Source organism: Malaya genurostris, chromosome 2 (assembly GCF_030247185.1).
Source record: "Malaya genurostris strain Urasoe2022 chromosome 2, Malgen_1.1, whole genome shotgun sequence".
In the NCBI taxonomy this organism is placed as follows: domain Eukaryota; kingdom Metazoa; phylum Arthropoda; class Insecta; order Diptera; family Culicidae; genus Malaya; species Malaya genurostris.
In genome coordinates, this window is record NC_080571.1 from 319,672,026 (window position 1) to 319,696,062 (window position 24,037).

Below are 24,037 nucleotides of genomic sequence, written 5' to 3' on the forward strand. Positions count from 1 at the left end.
TTTTGACATTCATCGCCATATAATTTCAGAAGCGGAAGTCTAATCTGGATGAAATTGCGCAGTATCTTTTGAGAAAATGAAAGCTTTTATTTGAATTGAGATTTTTGAAAATCGGTTTACCCGTTGCTGAGAAATTCAAGTGAGTTCCGTTTATGGTACTTTCGAAGTCGAAAACCGGAGACTACTAGTCCAAAAGAAGGTTTTTATAAACACCAACTAACAAGATCTTCCAATTATATGAATTTAGCAGCAAGTTTTATACAAATTTACACCTCGTTGCACCATCACTTGTGAAAAAATACTCCTTGAATTAAAAATTTGGATTAACATTTCGAGAACTTTTTTAAAAAGATTTTTAATTTCTTTTTTTACATTTTTTGGCAGTACAGTTTGCGAAAATCGGTTACGAAATTCCTGAGAAAACTGAAAGCGCATTTTCCAATAGATTTGCACATATTACCTTGCAATTCCGGAAGCGGGAACGGAACCTTTCGTTTGAATGTAAGTTGGTATAATTCGGTTCAGCCATCTCTGAGAAAACTAAGCGACATTATTCGTCACACACACAGACATTTTGTGATCTCAACGAACTGAGTCGAATGGTATGTGACACTTGGTCCTCTGGACTTCGATTCAAAAGTCAGTTGTCACAGCCTTTCTATATGAGAAAGGCAAAAAGGCCCTGAGAGTAGACTTAAAAATAATTTTCTATAAGGAGTGTATCGAAAAGTAGTTAGCAACATTGATTATTGAATAAAAAAGCGACAAAAAATATTTTGACATCAGTTTTCGATATATTGTAGAAAAATTACATTTTTATGCATTTCACTGATTATATTGAAGAAAATCCTAGTTTCTGTGAAACGCTCGCACTTTGGACTTGACATTTTTCATCAAATTCTGCACAGTTACTTTGGTGACTTTCCTGGTGGCAGCTGTCCAGTTTTTTTTAACTCCTGCATGTTTTGGGACACTGTACCTTCCTTCCGAAAGTGCCGCTTGACAATTGCCCAATACCTTTCGATTGGCCGAAGATCCGGGCAGTTCGGTGGGTTGATGTCCTTTTCCACGAATTGCACATTATTTTTTGACAACCACTGTAGAATGGAGTTGGCGTAGTGGGCTGAAGCCAAATCCAGCCAGAAAAGAGGAGGAGCCTTAAGCTTTCTGTACAGTGGCAGCATTCTCTTCTACAAACATGCTTACTCGTACATCTTGGAGTTAATTGTGCCCTTCGTGAAGAAAATCGACGACCGCAAACCACAGGTACAAATTGCTTGCCAGACCAACACCTTCTGCTCAAACTTTTCCATCGCCACCGTGCTGTCAGCGTCGCCCAGGTCCTGGTACACCGATTTCGTATAATATTGCGCTCCGGGCAGCGCTCGCGAGTCTTCCTTAGCGTAGGTTTCGTCGTCGATCAGGATGCATCCGTCTTTATTCTGTGGAATCCGGTTATACAGTTTTCGCGCTCTTGTTTTAGCCTTGCTGCTTGCTGTACCAGGGACTTTTTCGGCAATTTCTGTTTCTTGTACGTTTTCAGGAAGTTCCTAACTTTGATCCGTTGAATCATCCCGATGCTGGTGTTGAACTGTTTGGCCAAATCTATTTTAGAGTAATAACTGTTTGAATGTTGCTAACTACTTATCGATACACTTCTTATAACACCAGATCTTCAAGTTCCGTGCATTTCTAAGACAGAACGAAGCAAATTTGAGCAAAAAAAATTAATTTTTATCTGGTATCTTGCTTAACTAAGGCATGCTCGCGTAATTTCTCTGTCCGATCATCCAATACATTTTTATGTATTTGAATTATTGTCATTTTTTACCGTAACGATTTGTAACGCCCAAAACCTATAAAAAGTAATAAATGTAACGCTTCGTAACGCCTTTAGCTTACAAAAAGGTAACCATTCGTAACACTCCGTAACTTACAAAAAAATAACACATGTAACGCTTCGTAACGTTATGAATCTCAAAAAAGTAATGCACGTAACGCTTCGTAACGCCTATAAAATACAAAAAAGTAACGCATGTAACATTTCGTAACGCCTAAAATTTACAAACAAATGACGCATGTAATGCTTTGTAACGCATATAAATTAATAAGAAAGTAACGCGTGTAACGCTTCGTAACTCACGAAAAAGTAACGTATGTAACGCTTCGTAACACCTGTAACTTACAAAAAAGCGATGTGTGTAACACTTCATAGCACCTATAGCATCCTTGAAAGTAACGCATCATAACTCGTTTACCGCAAAAATCTAATCCTTGTAACGGTTTTTAACATTCTTAATTTCCCCAAAATAACTCATATGATTTGTAAAACTTAATTTAAGAAAATTATCGTATGCAATGCTTTCTAGCTTCTTCAACTTAACGTAACGCTTTCCATCTCACGATAATATCGTGTGAAACGTTTCGTGAAATGAAACATTTTTCCATATTAGGGACGTATACTAGCGTGATGGGTAAGTCGATGCCTTTCACGCACCCCACCTAGATTCGATTCCCAACCCCGCACAAAGAGTCAGAAAGTTTTCCTAGTCCGAAGAGGCAAATAACCCCACGGTTAAAACCTTAAGAACATTCTGTTGCATTACTTATATTGGTGAACAAGCCCGACTTTCTTCCGAATTTGAAGAAAATCAGAATTTTTTGCGAAATCCGTATAAAATTTACTACATTTTATCAGTGTACTTGAAAATGTGTAGAATACTAAAAAAAAACAAGCCTTATATGCTTTTTAGTTTTGCGAACGATGCTGATATTATTGATGTTGATCATAGAACTAATGGAGAGGCTTTTGTAGCTGTAACAAGAGAAGCTGCGAAAATTTGATTTGAAAAGACGAAGTGCTGAATGGATGATAGAGAATAAGGCGACATGGTCGTTGAAGGGGACGGATATTCCAGTACTCGGCGAGTTTGGGCAAACAATTCAGCTCTCAATACTCGGTGGTAAAGAAGAGAAGGGCTAGTGGCGCGGACGCGTGAAATACCAAGTGTACAATCATGTTGATATGAAAAAGCCTTTTAATACGACTGATTACAGTGGGGGCTGAACATGTAGCAAGATTGTCGGAATAATGAATTTCCTAGGTGATGCTCAGTAGAGAATCTGGAAGAGGTCGTCGACTGTAGGATATACCTCGGACTCGTAAGTAAAATGGAGGCCCAAGTTCGAATATCCCGAAAGATTCGTTCGATCCTATTCCGTCGATACGACATTGTGAACCATAATAGTTAATTGGTTATTCGTTTTTTTTTTCAACTGCTTGCAGGCACTGGTACAGTGCCGTAGTAAGGGTGAGGCGAGTGAGTTGACCGCCTTGGGCACTAATATCCAGGGGCGCCAAAACATGATCTTTTCGGTGAAAAAATGTTCAATTTCTCAATTTCTTGCGGTTGTTATACATGAAAATGTACAGTCATTTATCTACAGTCTACAATCTACAGTCATTTAGAATACAGAACCGCCTATTGGATTGAACCTACCAAAGATCTAATTCTCAGAGAGCAATCTTTTGAACTTCTTGACGAACAAAAATTAGATTTTTCAAAAGCCATTGGAAAGGTTCCTCTTCCTCCCTGGAAACGATTACCATTCCGGAAAATTGGCTATTGGGAGATCCAAATTTAATCAAATGTGCAAGTCCTTAGATATCTGTACTACTATTCACTGCGCTGATATCGCTCGTTTTGACGTAGGACTAATCTTTGAATTCCATATAGGAATGGAATTCAAAATACGAAACAAAAAAAATACGTGCAAACAGTGGTCAGGTCGCATCGATTCGAACTAAACTATATGTTTGAGATAGTAGATGGTCGAACCAAAAAAAAAAAGATTCTATGCTCATCAGTCTTCGGTGGATTTTATGCGCCGTTCGCCTTGCATGATAGACAATGATTTTTGTCGGAGTTCTGATAATTCTTCCTGTTTGAGATGCTGAATGACCTCGATCATCGAGTGCTGGATAACTTTTATCAGAAGTGATATTTTTTTATGCCAAATGTCTTAGAATTGTCTGATCCGTCGAGATCTAGTGTCATCTCGAAAAACTTATTTTTAAAAAAGACGACTCTGAGAATTTCGAGATTTCCGAGATACTAAATTTTTCTTAATGCTAAATATCTTAAAATTGCCTTGAACTCGACTCAAAAACTTCTATTGGAGAAAAATCGACTCTGGAAGTCAGAAAATTAGAAAATTTTCATGCTAAATGTCTTAGAATTTCATAAAATAGATCTCAACATTTTATGAAATTCTAAGACATTTGGCATGAAAAATTTCGAATTTTCTGACTTCCAGAGTCGATTTTTCTACAATAGAAGTTTTTGAGTTGTCACTAGATCTTGAAGTTTTAGGCAATTTGGCATCAAAAATAGAAAATTTTCTATTTCGTAAATTTCAAAATTTTTCTAGAGAGTCGATTTTAAAAATCATTTTTTTATATGACACAAGATCTCGACGTTTCATGCAATTCTAATATCAGGTGTACAACTTTGCTTCCGCCGTTTTTTCCAAAGTTAAAAGCTTCATTGCGAAAAAGTGCTTACAGATGTATTATTCAAAGTATTTTCCGTCGCTAGCGACAACTTCCTTCTATCTTCCCGGCAATTTTCGGATCCCGGCTCGAAAAAAGGAGTCTTCTTTTGACGCTATCCTTGAAACAATCCATTTTTGTAACTCTTCGAAGGATTGAAAATGTTGATCTGCCAGGCCGTGTGCCATCGAACGGAAAAGGTGGAAGTCAGAAGGAGCGACATCTGGGGAATACGGCGGGTGGGGCAAGACTTCCCATTTCAGCGTTTCCAAGTACTTTTTGACCACTTTTACGACGTGAGGCCGAGCATTGTCGTGTTGAAGGATGACTTTGGCATGTCGCTCTTGATATTGTGGCCGCTTTTCTTTTAGCGCGCGACTAAGGCGCATCAGTTGCGTTCGGTAGCGATCTCCTGTGATGGTTTCACCCGGTTTTAAGAGCTCGTGGTAAATCACACCGAGCTGATCCCACCAAAATGCAAATCATAACCTTGGCGCCGTGAATATTCGGTTTTGCCTTCGACGAAGTAGCATGCCCGGTCTGTCCCCATGATTTTCTGCGTTTAAGATTATCGTATCGAACCCACTTTTCATCACCGGTTACGATTCGATGTAAAAACCCCTTACGATTTTTTTCTTTGAAGCAGTTGCTCACATACAAATAGACGGCGCTCGATGTCCCTCGGTTTCAACTTGTACGGCACCCAGTTTCCTTCTTTCTGAATCATGCCCAGGGCCTTGAGACGTTTTGAAATGGTTTGCTGACTCACTCCCAACGATTCGGCAAACTCTTCTTGGGTTTGGCACGAATCTTCATCAAGCAATGCTTCTAGCTGTTCATCTTTGAAGGTTTTTTCTCTTCCACCACCATGTTTGTCTTCGACATCGAAATCACCATTTTTGAAACGTTGAAACCACTCCCGACACGTTCTTTTACTCAGAGCAGCATCACCGAAAATTTTTTGAGAGCATTCTATGCACTTCAGCTGCATTTTTTTCGAATTGTAACAGAAAAGTAAAACTTCTCGCAAATGGCGAGAATTGGGCACATAAACAGACATTTTCGAGCGCGAATAATATGAAAACAAGAACAACTGTCACTGAACCGGCGATGACAATTCGTTAGGCACTGTACACACTCACTTTAAAGGCATTATCATTATGTATTTCGACCAGCCTCAGCCGGTACAGCCATCTATCGGAAAACGGCGGAAGCAAAGTTGTACACCTGATACATTCACCATAAAAAGACATTCGATTTCGGAAATTTCAAAATTTGTCTAAGTTTTATTGTGGATTCTTTGAAATTATTTTCGAGATGATACTAGATCTCGATGCTTCATTCCATTTTTTACATTTGACCAGGGGTGCGAAAATTTGACATTTTTTTTAACTGTCGCTAAGCACAAGACAGCCACTACCAACGATCCGCTCAGCTGCTACGTTTAACAGTAGCCAACACGCAATGACACGATAGCTAGGTGCAGTCGTGAGAGCCACGACACACGACAGCAACATTGAGAACAGTTCATTTTGTCGCACTCTCTCACAGCAGTCAAAGCCACACCGTTCGCTCTGCGGTAGTGTACGTACATTCTGGATAGGTAGCTGCTGCATTTATTTTCGTTCAAGATTTTTTTAAATGTCGCGAGCTCGAAATGTCATGACATTTCTATAACTGGACAGTCATATCGGTTGTGACTGCTCTGGACTGCATTAGAGTGGGAGCGACGCTGTCTATATTGCTTGACACCGCAGCGGGCTACCTGGAATTCTGGAATAATTATAAGATCATGTACAAAATGAATGTTTTTTATTTAATGTAATTTATAATAGCAAATCGCTTGGTAAAAACAGTATTTAGATTAACTTATGAATTCCGACATACATATATGATATTCGAAATGTATTGCTACGGCAAAGAGAAACTTATGCAAAGCAAAGTCTTGGCATTACATTCCTTTTGTGGAATTTTTCCTTCCTGTTTCAACAGACTTCACAGCTGTTTCTTGGTGTATAGAATCATTGCATGGCTAGTACTCCTTATGAAACAAACGTAGTTATGAAAAAAAAAACGCAGCGATATATATATATATATATATATATATATATATATATATATATATATATATATATATATATATATATATATATATATATATATATATATATATATATATATTGTTCCGGTTGTCGAATCGCGTTGAACCGCTGCTCGCTGCGTTTTTTTTTTTTTCATAACTACGTTTGTTTCATAAGGAGTACTAGCCATGCAATGATTCTGTACACCAAGAAACAGCTGTGAAGTCTGTTGAAACAGGAAGGAAAAATTCCACAAAAGGAATGTAATGCCAAGACTATGTTTGGTGTATATATATATATATATATATATATATATATATATATATATATATATATATATATATATATATATATATATATATATATATATATATATATATATATATATATATATATATATATATATATATATATATATATATATATATATATATATATAAATATATATATATACAAACCTCTACAAATTCGTGCCACCATCCCGGCTGGAAATCAAAGCATTAGTTAACACTGCTTTTCAGCTTTGCTCACCGAACCGCTTCCTTCCAACGAGAGTGCGGAGCAACAAAAAAGAATGCAGAAAAACCGTCTGCATAGCGGACCAAAACTTACATGTGTATGGCATAAAACGAATTTCAACGTTGAGCCTTGTTGGTGGATGTCTCTCGAAATTTGGAGAAACTGTTCTTTGTGGTAAGCCATTCTCTGATTGAAGAGAGGAGAACAGCTACCGATGCGAGCATACGGGTACATCCACGAGAGAAAATGTCATGAGAGCTATGACATTTTTATCCGCTGCAGTCACGGCAAAGTTCATTTGGTGACAGCTACCATTTGTGCGGTTTGACTGTCTGCTGTTTCGTGTCATTCTCCGGTACCGTTCGCAACCCTGCATTTGACAAAGGAACATTTTTATCGATTTCAGAAATCTCAAAACTTTTCTAAGCTCTAGGTTCGAGTTGTTGTTAATAAATTATGAAATTTTAGGTCGCGATTAGGAAAATTTGAAATTTTAGATCCCGAAGTTTTTAATTCTAAGACAAAGACTAATGTTCGTTTCGAAAATCTAAAATAAAATCAATTCTTGAATCGAGCTTTTTTTATAAAAAAAAATTTAAAATTGTAGATATCGAAGAAGGAAATTTTTTTTTTGATCCCGAAGTTTTAAATTCTAAGACATTGGGCATAAAAAAAAGTACGGGTGTGTAATGTCAGAGACATAACTGGATGTCGTGAATACGGATAAAACTGACACGATTTCTTTATACCCTCGAATTCGAATTGATAGCTGATCGATTGTGTGAATTGTGAAACTTTTGACGTCGATTATCTCATTTCGGATTTGCATATTTCATTGGAAGAATCTATCACGATGCTGTACAGGATTCATTTATACCTTTTGGAAGTACCAAATTGTGGAATTCTCTACGATATTCAACACATTTCTGAACATTTTTCTCGAAAGATTCTCGCACAGCGGAAAGTGCATGAAGCAAATCAAATTATTTTGGATTTTTACTAAACTGGTGATTTTTATTCTGAAACTAAATTTCAATGTTAGATTCTGGAACTCAATTCCGAAACTGAATCCTAGCACTGAGCTGTGGACTTGGATTGTGGTCTGCAGCTAAATTTTAGTTATAGAACTCCGATCCAAAATTCAAATTTGGATCCCGAATTCAGTTTAGAAATTCAGTCCTAGAAGCGATCCGGAATTTCGATTAAAATTTTTTAGAATCTAGTTCTTGATTCCAGTTACACTTCTCTAATTTTGGAATTGAGTTTTGGAACCAATTTTTAGGGCTGCAACTGAATTCCGAACCTGGATTTTTCAATGCATTTTCGAACTGAATTCAGGAAATACAACTAAAATTTGGATCTGAATTCTCATCCTGGATTCAGGTCCAAAGTTCCGTAATTCCATGTTAAGAACTCAGTTTTTGAAATTGAATTCAGAATTCCGGACAGGAATTTTTGCGCTGAATTCTGGTCTGGACGTCAATCTTAGTTCCAGTATTCAGCTCAAAATTAATATCCGAAATTGTGTTCCCAGTTCAGATCTAGGCTTAGAATCAAATTCTGAAATTCGGTTTCAGGTCTAGAGTTCTGGAACTCGATTCTGACCTTGGACTTTGGACAATGAACTAAACAATAGATCTGGATTCTAGAAATTTAAAAAAACTGGTCTTGGATCCTAAAATTGAAGTTCAGAACTGATTTCTAGAATTCCATTCTTGACCTAGATGCTGGTCTGAACTGAACAAGTCAACTACGCAGGCTGTGAACCTTAACTAAACTGATTATATTCACTTCCGATTTGCATATTTTAACATTTAGGGGTTGGACGAAACGTAAAAATAATATTTCAACAGATAATAAATTCTAATAATTCTTCAGATAACATTTGGAGCCATTAGAAGGGCTGATTTTGCATAATGTTGGCCAAAGTTGTCTAGTTTTCGTTGTACAGGTTTGTAGATTTGAGATGGCTCGTGGCGGGTATTCTTAGTGAACTCGTCCGAAATTTGGCTCGGAATTCATTGTGATTTCCAAATAGATTCTAAATAAGATGAAACAATCCATTTCGGGCGGAATCAGTAGGTGAATGTGGAACTCACAGTGAATTCCGACTCAAATTCCGCAGACTTAAGTAAACAACGCTGTCAGCTTCTGGAGTGTGCCTGGCTACGACTAATCTTCGACACAATGCTGCTGTTCGGCGCTCGCTTCATAACAAAACTGTGAGGTCATCGATGCTGCTTTACCGTATATCTTGCTTCGACAACCGTTGCGCAGATAATGATGGTAAAAAGTGGTATTTTATACCGATGCAGTTGTACAGCAGTCGATATTTTGTTCTCTTCCTCAGAACGCGTTATGATTGGCTGATGTTGACATGGATCAAATCAGACAGGTTTTTCAATAGTATACTGCAATACACGTCATGATTTTTCCTCTTTGATCCTTGTTGCTACCAAACATTTCAGAAAAGATTAATTTCGAATTATTTGAGATTATGTCATACAATTAAAAATTTTATCTTGAAATTGCTGATCATATTTCCGAAGGCATGTAGCAAAAATTATATTGATACGTTAGATACAACAAGAGATATTCACGATCAAAAACTTATCACTCCGTCAAAGGGTAAATTTTGAAAAGGCGCCCCATAGTAACGTAAGTCGTATTCACGACAAAAGTTCCAGAGTCGATACGAATTTTTTTTTTGATTTTACACGTGTATGGTTTCATGACAGTTATAATCAATTCCTCTTTGTACATGCACGGGTAAAAATCTATTACCGGTACCATGATTTTTTAATCATGAAATCATGAACCATGTCTTCTTATGAAATATCATGCGCAAAATGATTGAGATCATGAAAATTTTCATGAAATATGTGTTACTGTTCATGATATCAATCGCTTTGATCATGAAATCATGACTTAATATTCATAATAGACATGATTCATGATTTCATGATTTTTAATCATGGTTCCGGGAATAGATTTTTATCCGTGTGATGATAGGATAGTTTTTAGGTCGTTTTTGAAGCTTTCATGAAACCTTTTGCGTGCTCTAACTACTTAGCAAGAACAAATCACCAAGCGAGAATTAAACAAATTGAACATTGTTAATTCAATTCTCTCACAAAAATACTTTCGTGTGAATGTGTTGTGGGCTATAAAGAATTGACTACTTTTTGGGTTAAGTGTAATTTACATTAAATGCGATTGACTTTTATGTTTTACTTTCAGAACCCTTGAATATATACTTAATACTAAAATAACATTTTCATTAGTTATAATACTTATTTCTTAGGATAAAAAATGAAAGGGATTTTTTTAATTCTGAAAATGCCTCATAGTCGTAAATAAAATCGAATATATTCTTAATATGGATAAGTTTTAATGTTTATCGTAAAACAGGTTTTAAAACTTTATTGAATTTTGATTCATTTCAAAATAGATTTAACGGTATGCTGGTTCTTCATTTTGCTTTATAAAACTTATCAAGAACTGTTCACTTGGCTGCAATATGATCTTATAACAGTTTTCAGAAGGCTTTTGTTGAGTTTACAGTTTCAATGCGAGATTTATGATATAACACTCAAGAGAGCTATAAGTATTTACTAAAATTGAAAATGTTTTTTGCAAATGTTAACCTTACAGCAAAATGAAATAGTGTGCGTGCCTTCATGGTGTTTGTTAAAAATTGGCGGGGCGACTATTTTTGAGTTTGCCTCGGGCGCCAGAAATGCTCACTACGGCTCTGTACTGGTGTATGGGACATCCAGAAAAAGTACAATTCAGAACAAGCTATACTTAAAAGAAGCAAAACGAAGTTTTTTAAGAGACTATCCAAACGAATACACCTACGTGGACTGAAAATGCACCGAATAGATCAGCTAATCAATCAATAATGACTACGCGAGCTTCAACAGATAACGCCAAGAAGGTTTGCAACTCCATCCCATTCATTATCCGGATGCTGGGTCCAATCGAAGACGCCCGGACGCAAACCGATTCACCGAAGTTTTTCATCCGCCTTTCCAATACATCTACGACACTTATCCAAGCCAATAGAAATTTATGTTCATTACCCTTCGATGCTGGCGATAAAATGGCCCCACTATACTGTTTAGTATTTGGAAAAGTTCCCTGTCCACTTGACTTGAAAATCCAGCCAGCATAAGACGAGTGCAACACTCCTCCAGAGCCTATAAATTTTGTCTTTGTTTGCCAAGATGACGCTCACACATACAGACATCAATTCTTTTTATTTTCCCACCCACCGCCTCTGCTTGCTACATCTGGTTGGAAAGTTTAGTGCTATGACTTCTTGAGAAATGGCCCCACCGACACACGGTCACATATGGTGCCAACTCTCACCCCGTTCGATAACAGATAGTAGCAGAAGACGAACGACGCTGGCTGACGGTCGTTATTCCAGGACTCCGTCGGAGTGTGGCAAACCAAAAACAAAACGAAACAAAAAGAAGCACTTTTTAACGATTGAATATCCCCGAAGAGGCTCGTAAATTTTAATGGTTATCGTAGAGGGAAAATATACTGTCCTCGGCAGACGAAATTGGCAGCTGATAGTCAATTTTCTCACGTCATCTAGACTCGGTGACACGGTTTATCTTCATCATCCGTCCGTTCGTCCGTCCGTCTGTCCGTCCGTCCGTCCAGGGGACTCGAAAAAAGTGATAGCTCTTACTTAGCACTACTTCAACAATTGGAAGAAACTGTTATTTATTTTTTTTTGCGTCCGTCGAGAATTACAGGTATTCTCAATTATCTCTTCATTTCATTTCGCTACATCAATTAGGACCTGCGTCCGATTTCCGCCTGCCTCGGTGACGTTCGCTACCAGAGCGAAACACCAAATCAAAACCTTCTGGAAATGCTCCTGGGGAAAGCCCTCAGCACATTTTGATAAAACCGCAAAATTTGTTGCCGGCATCTGCAAACAAATCAATTCTCATTACTTTTAATTGGAATTCCGTTTCTGGTCCAAACAGCTCCCCCCCCTCCTCCCGTCTTCCGTTGCTGAGGCCGGGGTTTTCTGTGTTCCGAAGTGTAATTGAGCACTTCATCTTGGCCAAATTGCCGGGTTTGCTGAATGATGCTTCTGATTTCCCGTCGCGGTCGCGGTCGTGTGGAGTATCGGAACGCGAATCCACGCCGATGATGGCGATGGCGATGATGATGATAAATGAGGAATTCGTGAGCTCGTCGCCTAATTGAGTTCTTGCCGCTGATGGCCACCACCGCCACCGGAATCGCACTGTTTGGGAGTTGATTTTTCAGCACGAAGAAAACCACTGCAAAAATATTTCGTGCGAACTATGTATTAAATGCAGTGGGGATTTCGGTGGTTTCCAGTTTGCGTGCCCGGGCTCGAAATATTCATTGGAAAACTCAAATAAACTCAGGAACCGTCTGGCACGGAATCAATCGACCTGGGATGAAGTTAATTAAAAATAGTTTCCGGTGCGGTTTTCCAATTCTGTATTGGCAGTCCGTTACAGGCGAAATGTTCAGGTAAATAATTTTGTCGAATTTAGTCGATTAATTGATTGACGAAATTATTGCGAGTCGCAGAAAAAAGCTACGCGGAAGTCGATTTGATTGGAAAGCACTTCTCCTCTTCCGGCGCAGCGCGTTGAACTATTTCCATAATATCGCAAACGCTGGCGAAACGAGAGTACTTCAACGAGTTTGTTTATTTTTCATTTGGATGCATGATGATGCAGCGCGTAGTTTTTTTTACAGTGAGTATATTGCTGTGTGCTAGTTCTCAACTATTCCAGCACTAGTGAAGTTCTGAAGCCGACAATGTTTAATGTTATGAGTAGTTGGAAATTATTTATTGATTTTTCCGGTGAGTCACTTGGGACTTTTGTGATATATTTGAGTAACAGTTGACGAAACTATAGATTGAGAAGATAACTAAATTAGTGCAGACATCAGACTGGAAGGAAGTAAATTGATTACTTTTTCAGCAGATGGCTGTAATGATCGATAATTCATGGAGTATCGATAGCAAGCTGCGTCTACAGTTTCCGCCATCTAACTTTTTTTTTTGAACTAGTGGTTAGTGGTCGACATTGGTAACCTTAATGTCACTTCTGATTTGACAGAAACTTAGTTTTATCCTTCCGCTGAACGAAAATGGTTGTGTTTAAGCTTGAGGAACTCGTGAAAATAGTACCAACTGGGCTTGCGATCATCAAAAAATCATCTTCTCGGATCAGGGCACATTTTCATCTCGGCGGGTATGTTAATAAGCAAAATTGTCACATCTGGGGGACGCAAAACCCGCACGTTATCATGGAGAAGCCGATGCATCCTCAGAGAGTGACGGTTTCGTGCGGATTTTGATCTGGCGGCATCATTGGGCCATTTTTCTTTGAAAATGAGGCAGGAGTCGCTGCCACGGTCAATGGCGAGCTCTACCGCGCCATGATTAGCAATTGGTTTTCCCCGTTACTTGAAGAGGAAGACTTGGACACCATTTGGTTCCAACAAGACGGCGCTCCGTGCCACACAGCCAACGTTACGTTCGATCTTCTGCGCACAGTCTTCGAAGATCGAATTATCAGTCGAAATTCGAATGTCATTTGGCCGCCTCGGAGCTGTGATTTGACGCCATTAGACTATTATCTTTGGGGGCTGTCAAAGATAAGTGTTATGTGGACAAGCCAGAGATAATTGAAGCCTTGAAGGACAACATTCGTGCAGCCATAGCTGAAATAAAGCTACATACAATCGAAAATGTACTAAAAAACTGGATCGACCGTATGGCGTACTGCAAGGCCAGCCGAGGCAGCCCTTTGAATGAAACTATATTCCACAATTAACCGGAAGGATTGCACATTAATATGAAAAAATTAATTTTGAAATCGGATGAACCGTTTGTGTTTTATATCATGTTTAAAAAAAGTTATATGGCGTTACCCTGTATATGGTCAAACATTAAATTCTGATCTCCACTGTCAACCGCTGCACAGTGGTTCAGGTTCCGATGGAAGGGCGGCCATAAATAGATTTTGTCAATAAAAAACCATTTCCACAGACGATAATGGTTTGTATTATGTTAAGCATCATTAAATGTCTTTGATTTTCGCAATTGTTCACTATTTTTTCTATAGAGGACATGTGTCAGTTTGAATGAAAAAAAGTTTAAAAAATGTGCATTTTCCTTTTTATTTGATTTACAAAATCTAATGGTCTGTAAGTTGTCACACATTTATATCACTAAAATAGATTATTTTTTCGATAATGATACTGAATCGAAGTTTATACACAAAGGACAGACTTAACGGAGGCTGGAAGAGATGATACTATCTGGCGCGGATTTTTTCTAATGTTTCAGTAACAGTCCATGCAGTAAATCTCAACAAAATTTGAATTTTCGAGCTCTTAAAAAAAGAAATGATAGGTTTTTATTAGTGGAATCCAAAGGAACCTATCATTTCTTTTCTTTATACTGTTTAATCGCGCAGTGTTACTCGCAAAGGTTTGCTTCTTTCTCTTGAACTGTTTTAGCCTGCCACCTTTTGAAATCTAACCTATAGACAAGATGAACAAAATATTTAAAAAAAACGTGATTAATCCACCTAGCAGTGAGATGATACCTTTTTTATCAATCCACATGCATGGATATTCTTAGGTGTTTTAGTTCTCATGACATTATTTTAATTATCGTCGTTTTAAACGGCAAATTGAGATTTTAATTACTCCTTACCCTGTAATGTCGAAACTGCAAATCGTATCGAATTGCAATCTTAACGAGTGACAATCGATTGAACATTCCATGAGATGTCGAAGTAAGTTCCACTTTAGAGTTTTTCGTCATTATTTATGGTACTTCCAGAGCTGGTATTCAGGAACTAGCATAACCCAAAATGATTCGAATGGCGATAAATTATTACGCCAAACAATTTACATCTTCTATATCGGTATGAATTTTAAAAAATCATCATCTGTAATTCCAGAATCGGATAAAATTCACCAATTTTGTATGGGACCTTAAGTCCTTTAATTTGAATTTTTGTTTTTGAAGTTCGATTTGGCCTTTTTGAGAAAATGATTGAGCTTTGAGAAACTATTTGATACTGGAACCGGAATTCTAAAATCGGTGCTTCGTATAACTCATAAAGTAAACATTCGATCTCAAAACCATTCAATAGCGTTCTGGATGACGGGGAGACCTTTCATTTGCGACTAGTTTGATCAAAATCGATCCAGCCATCTCTGAGATCTCGACCTCTTAGTTGACAACACACACACACACACGGACATTTGCTCAGTTCGTCGAGCTGAATCGATTGGTATTTGACATTCACCCCTCCGGGCCTCGGAAAAATTGTCTAAAGTTTGAGCGAATTCTATACCTATTTTTTATATATATAAAAAAAGGTAAAACGAATCTAGGAATGCAAAGGTGACAATTAAAACTCAAATCTGGTTTCCTTCACTCCCTCTTTCTGGCACCACATAAATAACACTTACACGATGATGTTTCACTTTGCGCGTTGCACACTTATGTACATGATAAGAAATAATTAAAACCAAAAATAATAAGTATTTCAAAAACACAAAGTTACCTTGCCATCTACCATTGCACAGTGGTCCGAAACGGGAAATTAGCGTGACAAAAATATTTTCACTATTAAATATTAGTTTTTGTAGTTGGTGTCTTCACGAAAGATGTTTGTAATCAAATGACCAAATGCTTTTGATGAAAAAAGTTACTAGGGTGGTCCTCATTTAGATTGAAATTTAAAATCTAACTTTCTTAATTGAACTCAAAAATGATTTTGTTGTAAAATAAAGTTGTAGGAAATTATATTTTGAGCAACTTTGCTGAAATAAAGACCTCTCTAGCTTTTCATTTCAGTAAAAGTAGGGTGGCTTCTGAAAAACCCTTCTTTGTTTTAACTTTTTCGTGAAATGTTCTACGGAAAAGTCGTTTTCAGAAGAGTTGTTGAACTAATCATTGCGCATAATTTTGCTCAACCAAGCTTTTTTATATGAGCTACCAGTAAAAAGTTATGATGGTTTTTCCATCGAAAACTAGTCAGGCTTCAAATATCAATATTCATTAGATGCCAGATCGATAAAAATGTATCCTATGCGGTTCCTGATATTTTAGAGAAAATTTAAAGGGTGTTATTTTTTTAACTTATTTTAACTTATTTTAACATTACATAACTCTTAAACGCCTTAACGTATGCACATACTTTCTTCAGCAAAATAATAGTATCAAATTAGTTCTACAAGTAATGTGTCCTTTCGAGAAATGAGAGACACGAAAACTACAGCCGAAAATAGATTGCAAAACAATTTTAATTATTAATAATTGTATAACCTTTCTCATATAGTGAATCACTGTGAAAACCGATTTTTTAACTAACACTCAAATGTCACATTCCATTCGACTCAGCTCAACGAACTGAACAAATATCTTTGTGTGTGTGTGTCTGTGTCTTGGTGTGTAAGTGTGTGCACTCGATTTTCTCGGAGATGACAGGAAAGATTTTGACTAACTTAGATTCAAATGAAAGGTCTCTTGGTCCCACAGGATACTATTGAATTTTACCCGGATCGGACTTTCGTTTCGGGAGTAACGGGAGTGTAAAAAAATGAAGAAAAAGTGGACTCGATTTTCCGAGACCGCTCAACCGATTGCCTTCAACTAAAATTTAAATTAGAGGTCTTGTAGTTCCGTAGGTTGCTGTTGAATTTCATCTGGATCCGACTTCCAGTTCGGGAGTAACGGGGCAAATTGTGCAAAATGGACTAAAAACGTGTGCAACCGATTTTCTTAGAAACTGCTCATTAAATTTTCACAAGCGTAGAAAGTGAAAGATTTTACAACATCATATAATGCTACCAAATTTCATTCGGATACGACTTCTGGTTCCGGAATTACAGACTGATAGGTATAGAAATTTCATTTCCAGGAACGTGTTTTTTTATACATGACACGGAAAATTCAATCAACTACATTCAAATAGCCGTATAATTCTTGAATTGGACAGATTTGGTTAGTTGATGAACAAATACATTGATTTTGGGTATACCGGATCTTCGTTCCGGATTCCGGAAGTATCGATAACCTTATATTCGAATGAAAAGTCTCTTGCCTGTCATTGAATATTATTCAGATCGAACTTTCGATTCCGGAGTAACAGAGTAAAATGTGCAAAAATATGAAAAAAGTGCACTTGAATTTCTAGGAGAGCGGTCAACCGATTTTGTCGTAAATTGACCCATGGCCTTTTCAAGATTTACCCTCTGAAAGAGTGTTTAATATTCGATCGTGAATATCTTATGTTGTATATAACGTATAAACATCATTTTTGCTTTCTCAAATTAAAAAACCGGTTTTAATCCATCTAGTGGTGTAATGATGCCTTTCTCATGTACATAAAATATTGTGGTATTCTATTCAAAAAAATTTCTTCGATTTTTGAAAGAAACCAAGAGATTGTTTGTGCATTAATTAGTATAACATACAGAATAAAACAGTGCTTCGATTGCGTAGGTCATCCTTAAGAAAACAAAGTGGGTTCACTATTATATGCACTTCCGGCACCGGAACCCAACAACCGGTATAATCAAAGTCGGTTCGTACGGCCACCAACTAACATGACATACAAACTCTACTAGTACGCACTCTAAATTACGATTTAAATGTTTGTTGCAACCGAAAATATGCAGTAATTTTTGGTAGGACCATAAGACCTTCCAATTGATCCTAAGATTGGGAATAACGGTCTAGAGTCCAGTTTGTAACATTTTTTACGGTTTTTGTTCCGCCAGTTTAAGTGACGGTGTACAATATTTAACACACTTTACCCTATAACTCTGGAACCGGAAGTCGGCTCCGGATGAAATTCAGTAATTCCGTATGGGACCAGAACACCTTTCATTCGAATCCAAGTTTGTGGAAACCAGTCAAACCATCGCTGAGAAAAGTGAGTGAAATCCATTTTCCTATATATGACCACTATTTCCGGTACTTCCGGAACCGGATACCGGGAACCAGGATAGCCGGAATCGGTTTGTTTAGTTGCCTACTGATAATGACTATCGATTTGTGTAGTTTTGAGACCAGTTTAGAAAATTTTTTACGTGTTTTGTTTCGCCGGTTTAAGTGACGGTGTACAACATTGAACACATTTTACCCTATAACTCCGGAACCGGAAGTCGGATCCGGATGAAATTCAGGAATTCCGTATGGAACCACGAGATATTTCATTTGAATCTAAGTTTATCAAAATCGGTTCAACCATCTCCACGAAAACCTAGTGAGATTATTTGACACATACACACACATACATACACACACAGACATTGCTCAGCTCATGAACTGAGTCGAATGGTATATGACACTTGGCCCTCCGGTCCAATTTTCACTAATCGGTTTTTCAAGTGATTGTATAATCTTTCTATATGAGAAAGCAAAAAGTTAAGCAATCATTGTGGAACCCGACTTTTGACCTGAGACTCGTAGGACCAAGTGTCATATACTATTCGACTCAGTTCGTCGAGTAGCAAAATATCTGTGTGTATGAGTGCGTATTTGTGTATGTAACGTTTGTTGTACTAACTTTTCTCGGAAACGGCTGAACCGTTTTTCACAAGCTTATATCCAATTGCTCTCTTCCAACACGCAGTGATTATTTCACATAGGTAGATTATATGAGATCGCAGCTCGTGCGCATTTTCATTAATAGGTAATTTTGCCACCATATGGTAATCTACCACTTGTCGTGATTTGTCAGCACCCGATCTTCTTTTAGAATGCTAAATATCAAATAAATAATGTCTCGAGAATGAGCTAAAATTGTAATAATTTAGGAACCAATACAACAACAACACCTAAAGACGCGAAATATTCATCCTCGCGCGCTTATAAACAAAATCTAAATTAACATGAAACCGTTACTGTAGACTTCCCCCAACACACTGGTATTCTGGTTACTTCAGGAAATTTTTGGTAAGTCAGTTGAATCTCAATCAGAAGATCACCTTTTGACCTTTAACTAAACACACGAACCCAACAACTGGCAGGGAGTTTACTACTAACCTGTTCCTTGAATATCCATTACAGAATCGGATTTTGATTGAATTGAGCAGTTACTGTACAACAAAATTTATCGACCGTTTAATATCTGCGCACACAAACAAAAACATTCAACTTTAAGAGCTGAAAAGTAACTAATCAATTTGGCTCAAATTTCGGCATTATATAGAGTAGCTATCCGACAATCAAAGAAAAATATCTAGTTTGAGAAAATAAACAGTTTTTTTGGCCACTGGCTGAACCACTTCGCTCTGGACCGTTTAAAACTCCCGATTAAGCAGACGCGAATTGATCAGCTGAAAATATGCCGTGTTTCATCAGGACAAAGTCAGGCCACACACGGTTATCATAGTTATTCGTCCAAAACTCCGGAAGCTTAAACGGGATTTTTTTTAAATCAGTGTTTGACAGCAGAAGCATGAAGTATATTAGTCTGGCGAGGCACTATGTGAACTGATCTCTTGCGGGTAATTTGCCGTAGGGGTATGATTTCGAATTAAACTGAGTGGCACCCGAGGCACAGCAGACTAAGCTCGGCATCTTAAATAAAAAGTTTACCACATTATTAATAACACATTTCTACGTTTCTGCATGTTCTAAAACTGCAAAATTGTAGTTTTTGATTCAGTTTTGCAGTGGATGTGAACAAATTTTTCGCATCCGAATCAACATGCCTCCACTGTCGAAAAATTTTGAATGGTTAACTTAGCTGCAACAATTGAAAAACGGTTTTGAACCCGCGAGGAAAATCCATTCAACACCCCTATTAAGAAAACAAAGATGTGGTCCATATCAAAAAAATGTTATTGTTCGAGTTTTATCGAACAAAATCTTCCACGCAATTTCGAACTTACGAAGTACGAATAAAGACTGTCCCAGAAAGTGTGGACGCAACCAAAAACCGCTGCCATTTTGCAATGGTACAGAATCTGTCAATTTTTATGGCTGCGTCCTGTTGTTTACACCCTTCTCTAACCACTTGTGCAGTTGTTTATTCGTTTTCATTAGTTTGTTTCGAAATACGTGGACTTTCAGCAGAACAACGTCGAAAAATTGTGTACAATTGCACAGAACGCGGACTGTCACTGAGAAAGATAGCAAAAATGGAAGGAGTAAGTGAAAAAGCCGTGCGAAATGCAATCAGGAAGTTCAGTAAGAATAACACCTTTGAGGATAAGCTGAAAACGGGTCGAAAAAAAGGTCCTGCTAACCCTCAGTTGAATAAACGTATACTGAAGGCGTTCGAGCAAAAGAAGGAGGTTTCAGTTCGGGATGTGGCCAAAAAAGTGGGCACTTCGAAGTCAAATGATCTTCGTGCTAAAGAACGTTTGAATCTTCGAACCTATAAGAAGCAGAAATAACCAAAACGCAGTCCGAAACAACAAGCATCGATCAGGCCGAGGGTTCGAAAGCGGTACAATACGATTCTTGCTGGAAATTTAAACTGCATAATCATGAACGATGAAACCTACGTGAAACTCAATTACAAATCCTTGCCGGGACCACAACATTATACGGTGCGAGAAGGGCAAGTGTTAAACCAGTCCGAAACATCGATTGAAGTCGAAAAATTTGGTTAGAAAGCTATGATCTAGCAAGCAATTTGTAGCTGCCGTAAGATTTCGAAACCCTTCATCACCACTGCTTCAATGAACAGCGAAATATACATCAAGAAATGTTTACAAAAACGACTTCTACCCATGATTCGTAGTCACAAGGATCCTGTTGTCTTCTGGCCAGATCTTGCTTCTTGCCACTACTCGAAATCAACGGTAGAATGGTATACTACCAGAAATGTCACTTTCGTCCCAAAAGACATGAATCCACCAAATTGCCCACAACTTCGACCAATTGAGGAATTTTGGGCATTAACGAAGGCATATTTTAGGAAACATGTCTCGGCAGCCGAAACCATTAAACAGTTTGAAAAAGATAGGAAAAAAGTGTCCAAACTTGTCGCCAAAAGTCTGTACGGAATTTAATGAGGAACGTTCGCAAGAAGGTGCACCAGCTAGTCTACAATGGCTAAGTAGCAAATGTTGAGAATAATATTCTGTTGTTGTAGTCTAATATTATCAGTATATCGAATAATAAGTGCGTCCATACTTTCTGGGACAGTCTTTACTATGGTATTATGAGAAATTTTCGACGGAACTTTTTTCATTTCGTTTTGGTGGGTTTTCAAGATTCAAACAAATTTTCAATTTTCAAACTTTAAACGCCGGACGGCACCTATTACCCATGAACGATTTAGCTTAAATTTTGCAAAGGGACTTTTTTGAGGTGCTTAATCTTTTAAGCTCTACCGCTTTACGAAATATTAGATGACCCCAAAATATTGACCCCCTGTTATACATTTCCGAGTGAAGCTATGATAAATTTTAAGTCAGATCGGAGTCTGCCCTTTATTCTCCTTCTTGTATTCAACTTCCAATTATCACATTTCCACCGATTAAATCACTCAAGGCACGTCATTTCACTAATTCGTTTTGCCAGAAAAGTTTTCCAGGACTCAACCGCACATTGCTTCCTAGTTAAGAACAATATTTTCTTTTTCATACAATATTTTCTTTTTCATACGACGAAAATAATACTGTCACCTAGAATATGAACAAAATGCCAAGAAACTGTTATTGTAAAGCTGTCCAGCACATATCACAACGAATAATTGTAAGGAACTGAGTTAACGGTTTCGTGGATCCAATCCAGAGCGCTGGTAACCCTTGCATACACATCGGGATAGTTTACTGTATGACAACCCATCCCCCAGGACGACACTCCGGCCAGCACACCGCCGCAAGCCAACGGTCCACCCGAATCACCCTGAAAATGATTATCATCAGAAACCTGCGCTGCAAAGTCACCTGTGCTTGCTCAAAATCCATACGCACCCCACAGGAGTCGATTCCTTTCTGATTGAAGCCAGCACAAATCATACTCTCGGTAACATCCGCTCTTCCTGCGAAATAATTGATACACCACTGCTGATCGTCTACAGTAACAAATGCGGCTCTGAGGTCGGAACTGAGCTCATCGTGGTCTTCGAAGCCAAATCCTGAAACTACACACTGTTTTCCATCCTCGAAGGTTTCAGTTCGAGCTGGTAGTGGTATCGGTTGAATATTTTCACTAATTGGGAGCGACTCCGAAAGTTCCAAAAGTGCAAAATCGTAGTTTTTGAACCCGTTTTGCAAGGGATGCAAATGAATCTGTCGCACCAGAACCACCACGCCTCCACTGCCAAAATAACTCGACCCAGCTCGGATGGTCAGCTTGGTAGGATCTTCAACAACACTTGAATTCACGAAAAAAAAGATTTTGAACCCGCGAGAAAAATCAGTCGGTCAGTTGATTACTCTTCTCACCTCATGCAGTGGGCAGCCGTCAAAACCCATCGGGCATTCAGTATTGAACCTCCACAACGATTGTACATCTGCAAAGAAACCTGATATGGATAGTAGGCTATGTCAGTTGGTAGGCCGCCTTTGATTCGTTTGAAACGTCGAAGGTCGAAGGATGAACCAGTTTGCAATGTAAATGTCATAAGCAGGATTGCCGAAATCCAAACGACTAGCTCAGCCTTTTCCATCATGTTCAATAGGCGCTATGATCCAGTGGAAATGGCTAACGCAAAAGATTTGAAAACATATAACTGTTGATAAGAAATGGTGGATCGAATTGTGTTTATTGCGATAATTGTTTTGAGAAAAGTTCACAAGCTTAAAGTCCCAAAACATGAATGATTTATTATGAAAACTATTCTTTCAAACACTTTATGATTTAATAGTTCGTTTCTCTAATTTCACGTCTAAATATTTCCAGAACGGTTACTTGTAGGAGAATGTTTACAAAGAGAAATTGTTTAATATTGCTCTTAAACTACAAAATCGTGCTCTGGTCATTAATAGGATTTCTAAAACCAATAATTTGATACCATCTAAGTAAATGCTTGTTTGAGCAGTAACCTTTCTATTTTTACAAACACAATTATTCGATTTTCGTTAAATTTCTGTTTTCATAACTAGTGTGAAACAAAAAACGCCTGTCTTAATTCATCTAATGGTGTAATGATGCCTTTCCCAAATAATTGAAATTTTCATTAATAGTGCTAAAGAATTCCTTAAAAGACGGGTGGGTAATGTCAGAGACATAACCGGATGACGTGAATACGAATAAAATGATGGTGAATACGAATAAAGAAACTGTTCTTAGATATTGAAGGATCTGAATTTCGGATCTGGATTTTGAGCCGACTGCTAGTACTGAATTTTGAAACTGAATTCTCAATTTTGATGCTAGAGTCTGGAACTGAATTCTGAAGCTGAGTTCTACAACTTATTTCTGGATTGCTAAACTGATTACTGAATCTGTGTTGTGGAACTAAATTCGAGACCAGGATTCTGGCTCGGCACTGAAACCTGAATCCGACTAATGTACTCTGGACCTAGATTCTACAGCTGAGTGTTAGCTACAGAATTCCGGTTCAGGATTCAAGTTAAAAATTCGGATCTCGAACTCAGCTCCGAAATTCAAATTAATTTAGTTAAAAAATCTGCAGATTCTATTTACTGTGCGGAGATGGGAATCGAACCCAAGTAGGCTGCATGAAAGGGCATCACCCATCACGCTATACCCGTCCCCCAAATTTCCTGATTTCATTTATCCTTCTAGATTGTAAAACTGATTTCTTGAACCAAATTCTAATACTGCACTGAACTGAGTTCTGAACATGGATTCTGCAGTGTATTTTTGAACTAAATTCTGGAAATACAACTGAATTTTGAATCTGAATTATAC

General features: G+C 37.8%; 2 protein-coding genes across 3 annotated transcripts in view; both read right to left on the reverse strand.

Annotated features, from left to right (window-relative positions):
• The window catches only part of LOC131431260 (lachesin), a 534,183-nt gene that overhangs the window by 263,276 nt on the left and 246,870 nt on the right, over positions 1-24,037 (reverse strand). The window lies entirely within an intron of this gene.
• LOC131431263 (trypsin 3A1-like) lies at positions 21,846-22,838 on the reverse strand. The gene is made up of 3 exons (XM_058596874.1): positions 22,606-22,838; positions 22,132-22,534; positions 21,846-22,063 (listed from the first exon to the last, which is right to left on the reverse strand). The coding sequence occupies exons 1-3, from the start codon at positions 22,830-22,832 to the stop codon at positions 21,896-21,898; spliced, it is 798 nt and encodes a 265-aa protein (XP_058452857.1). The 5' UTR covers positions 22,833-22,838; the 3' UTR covers positions 21,846-21,895.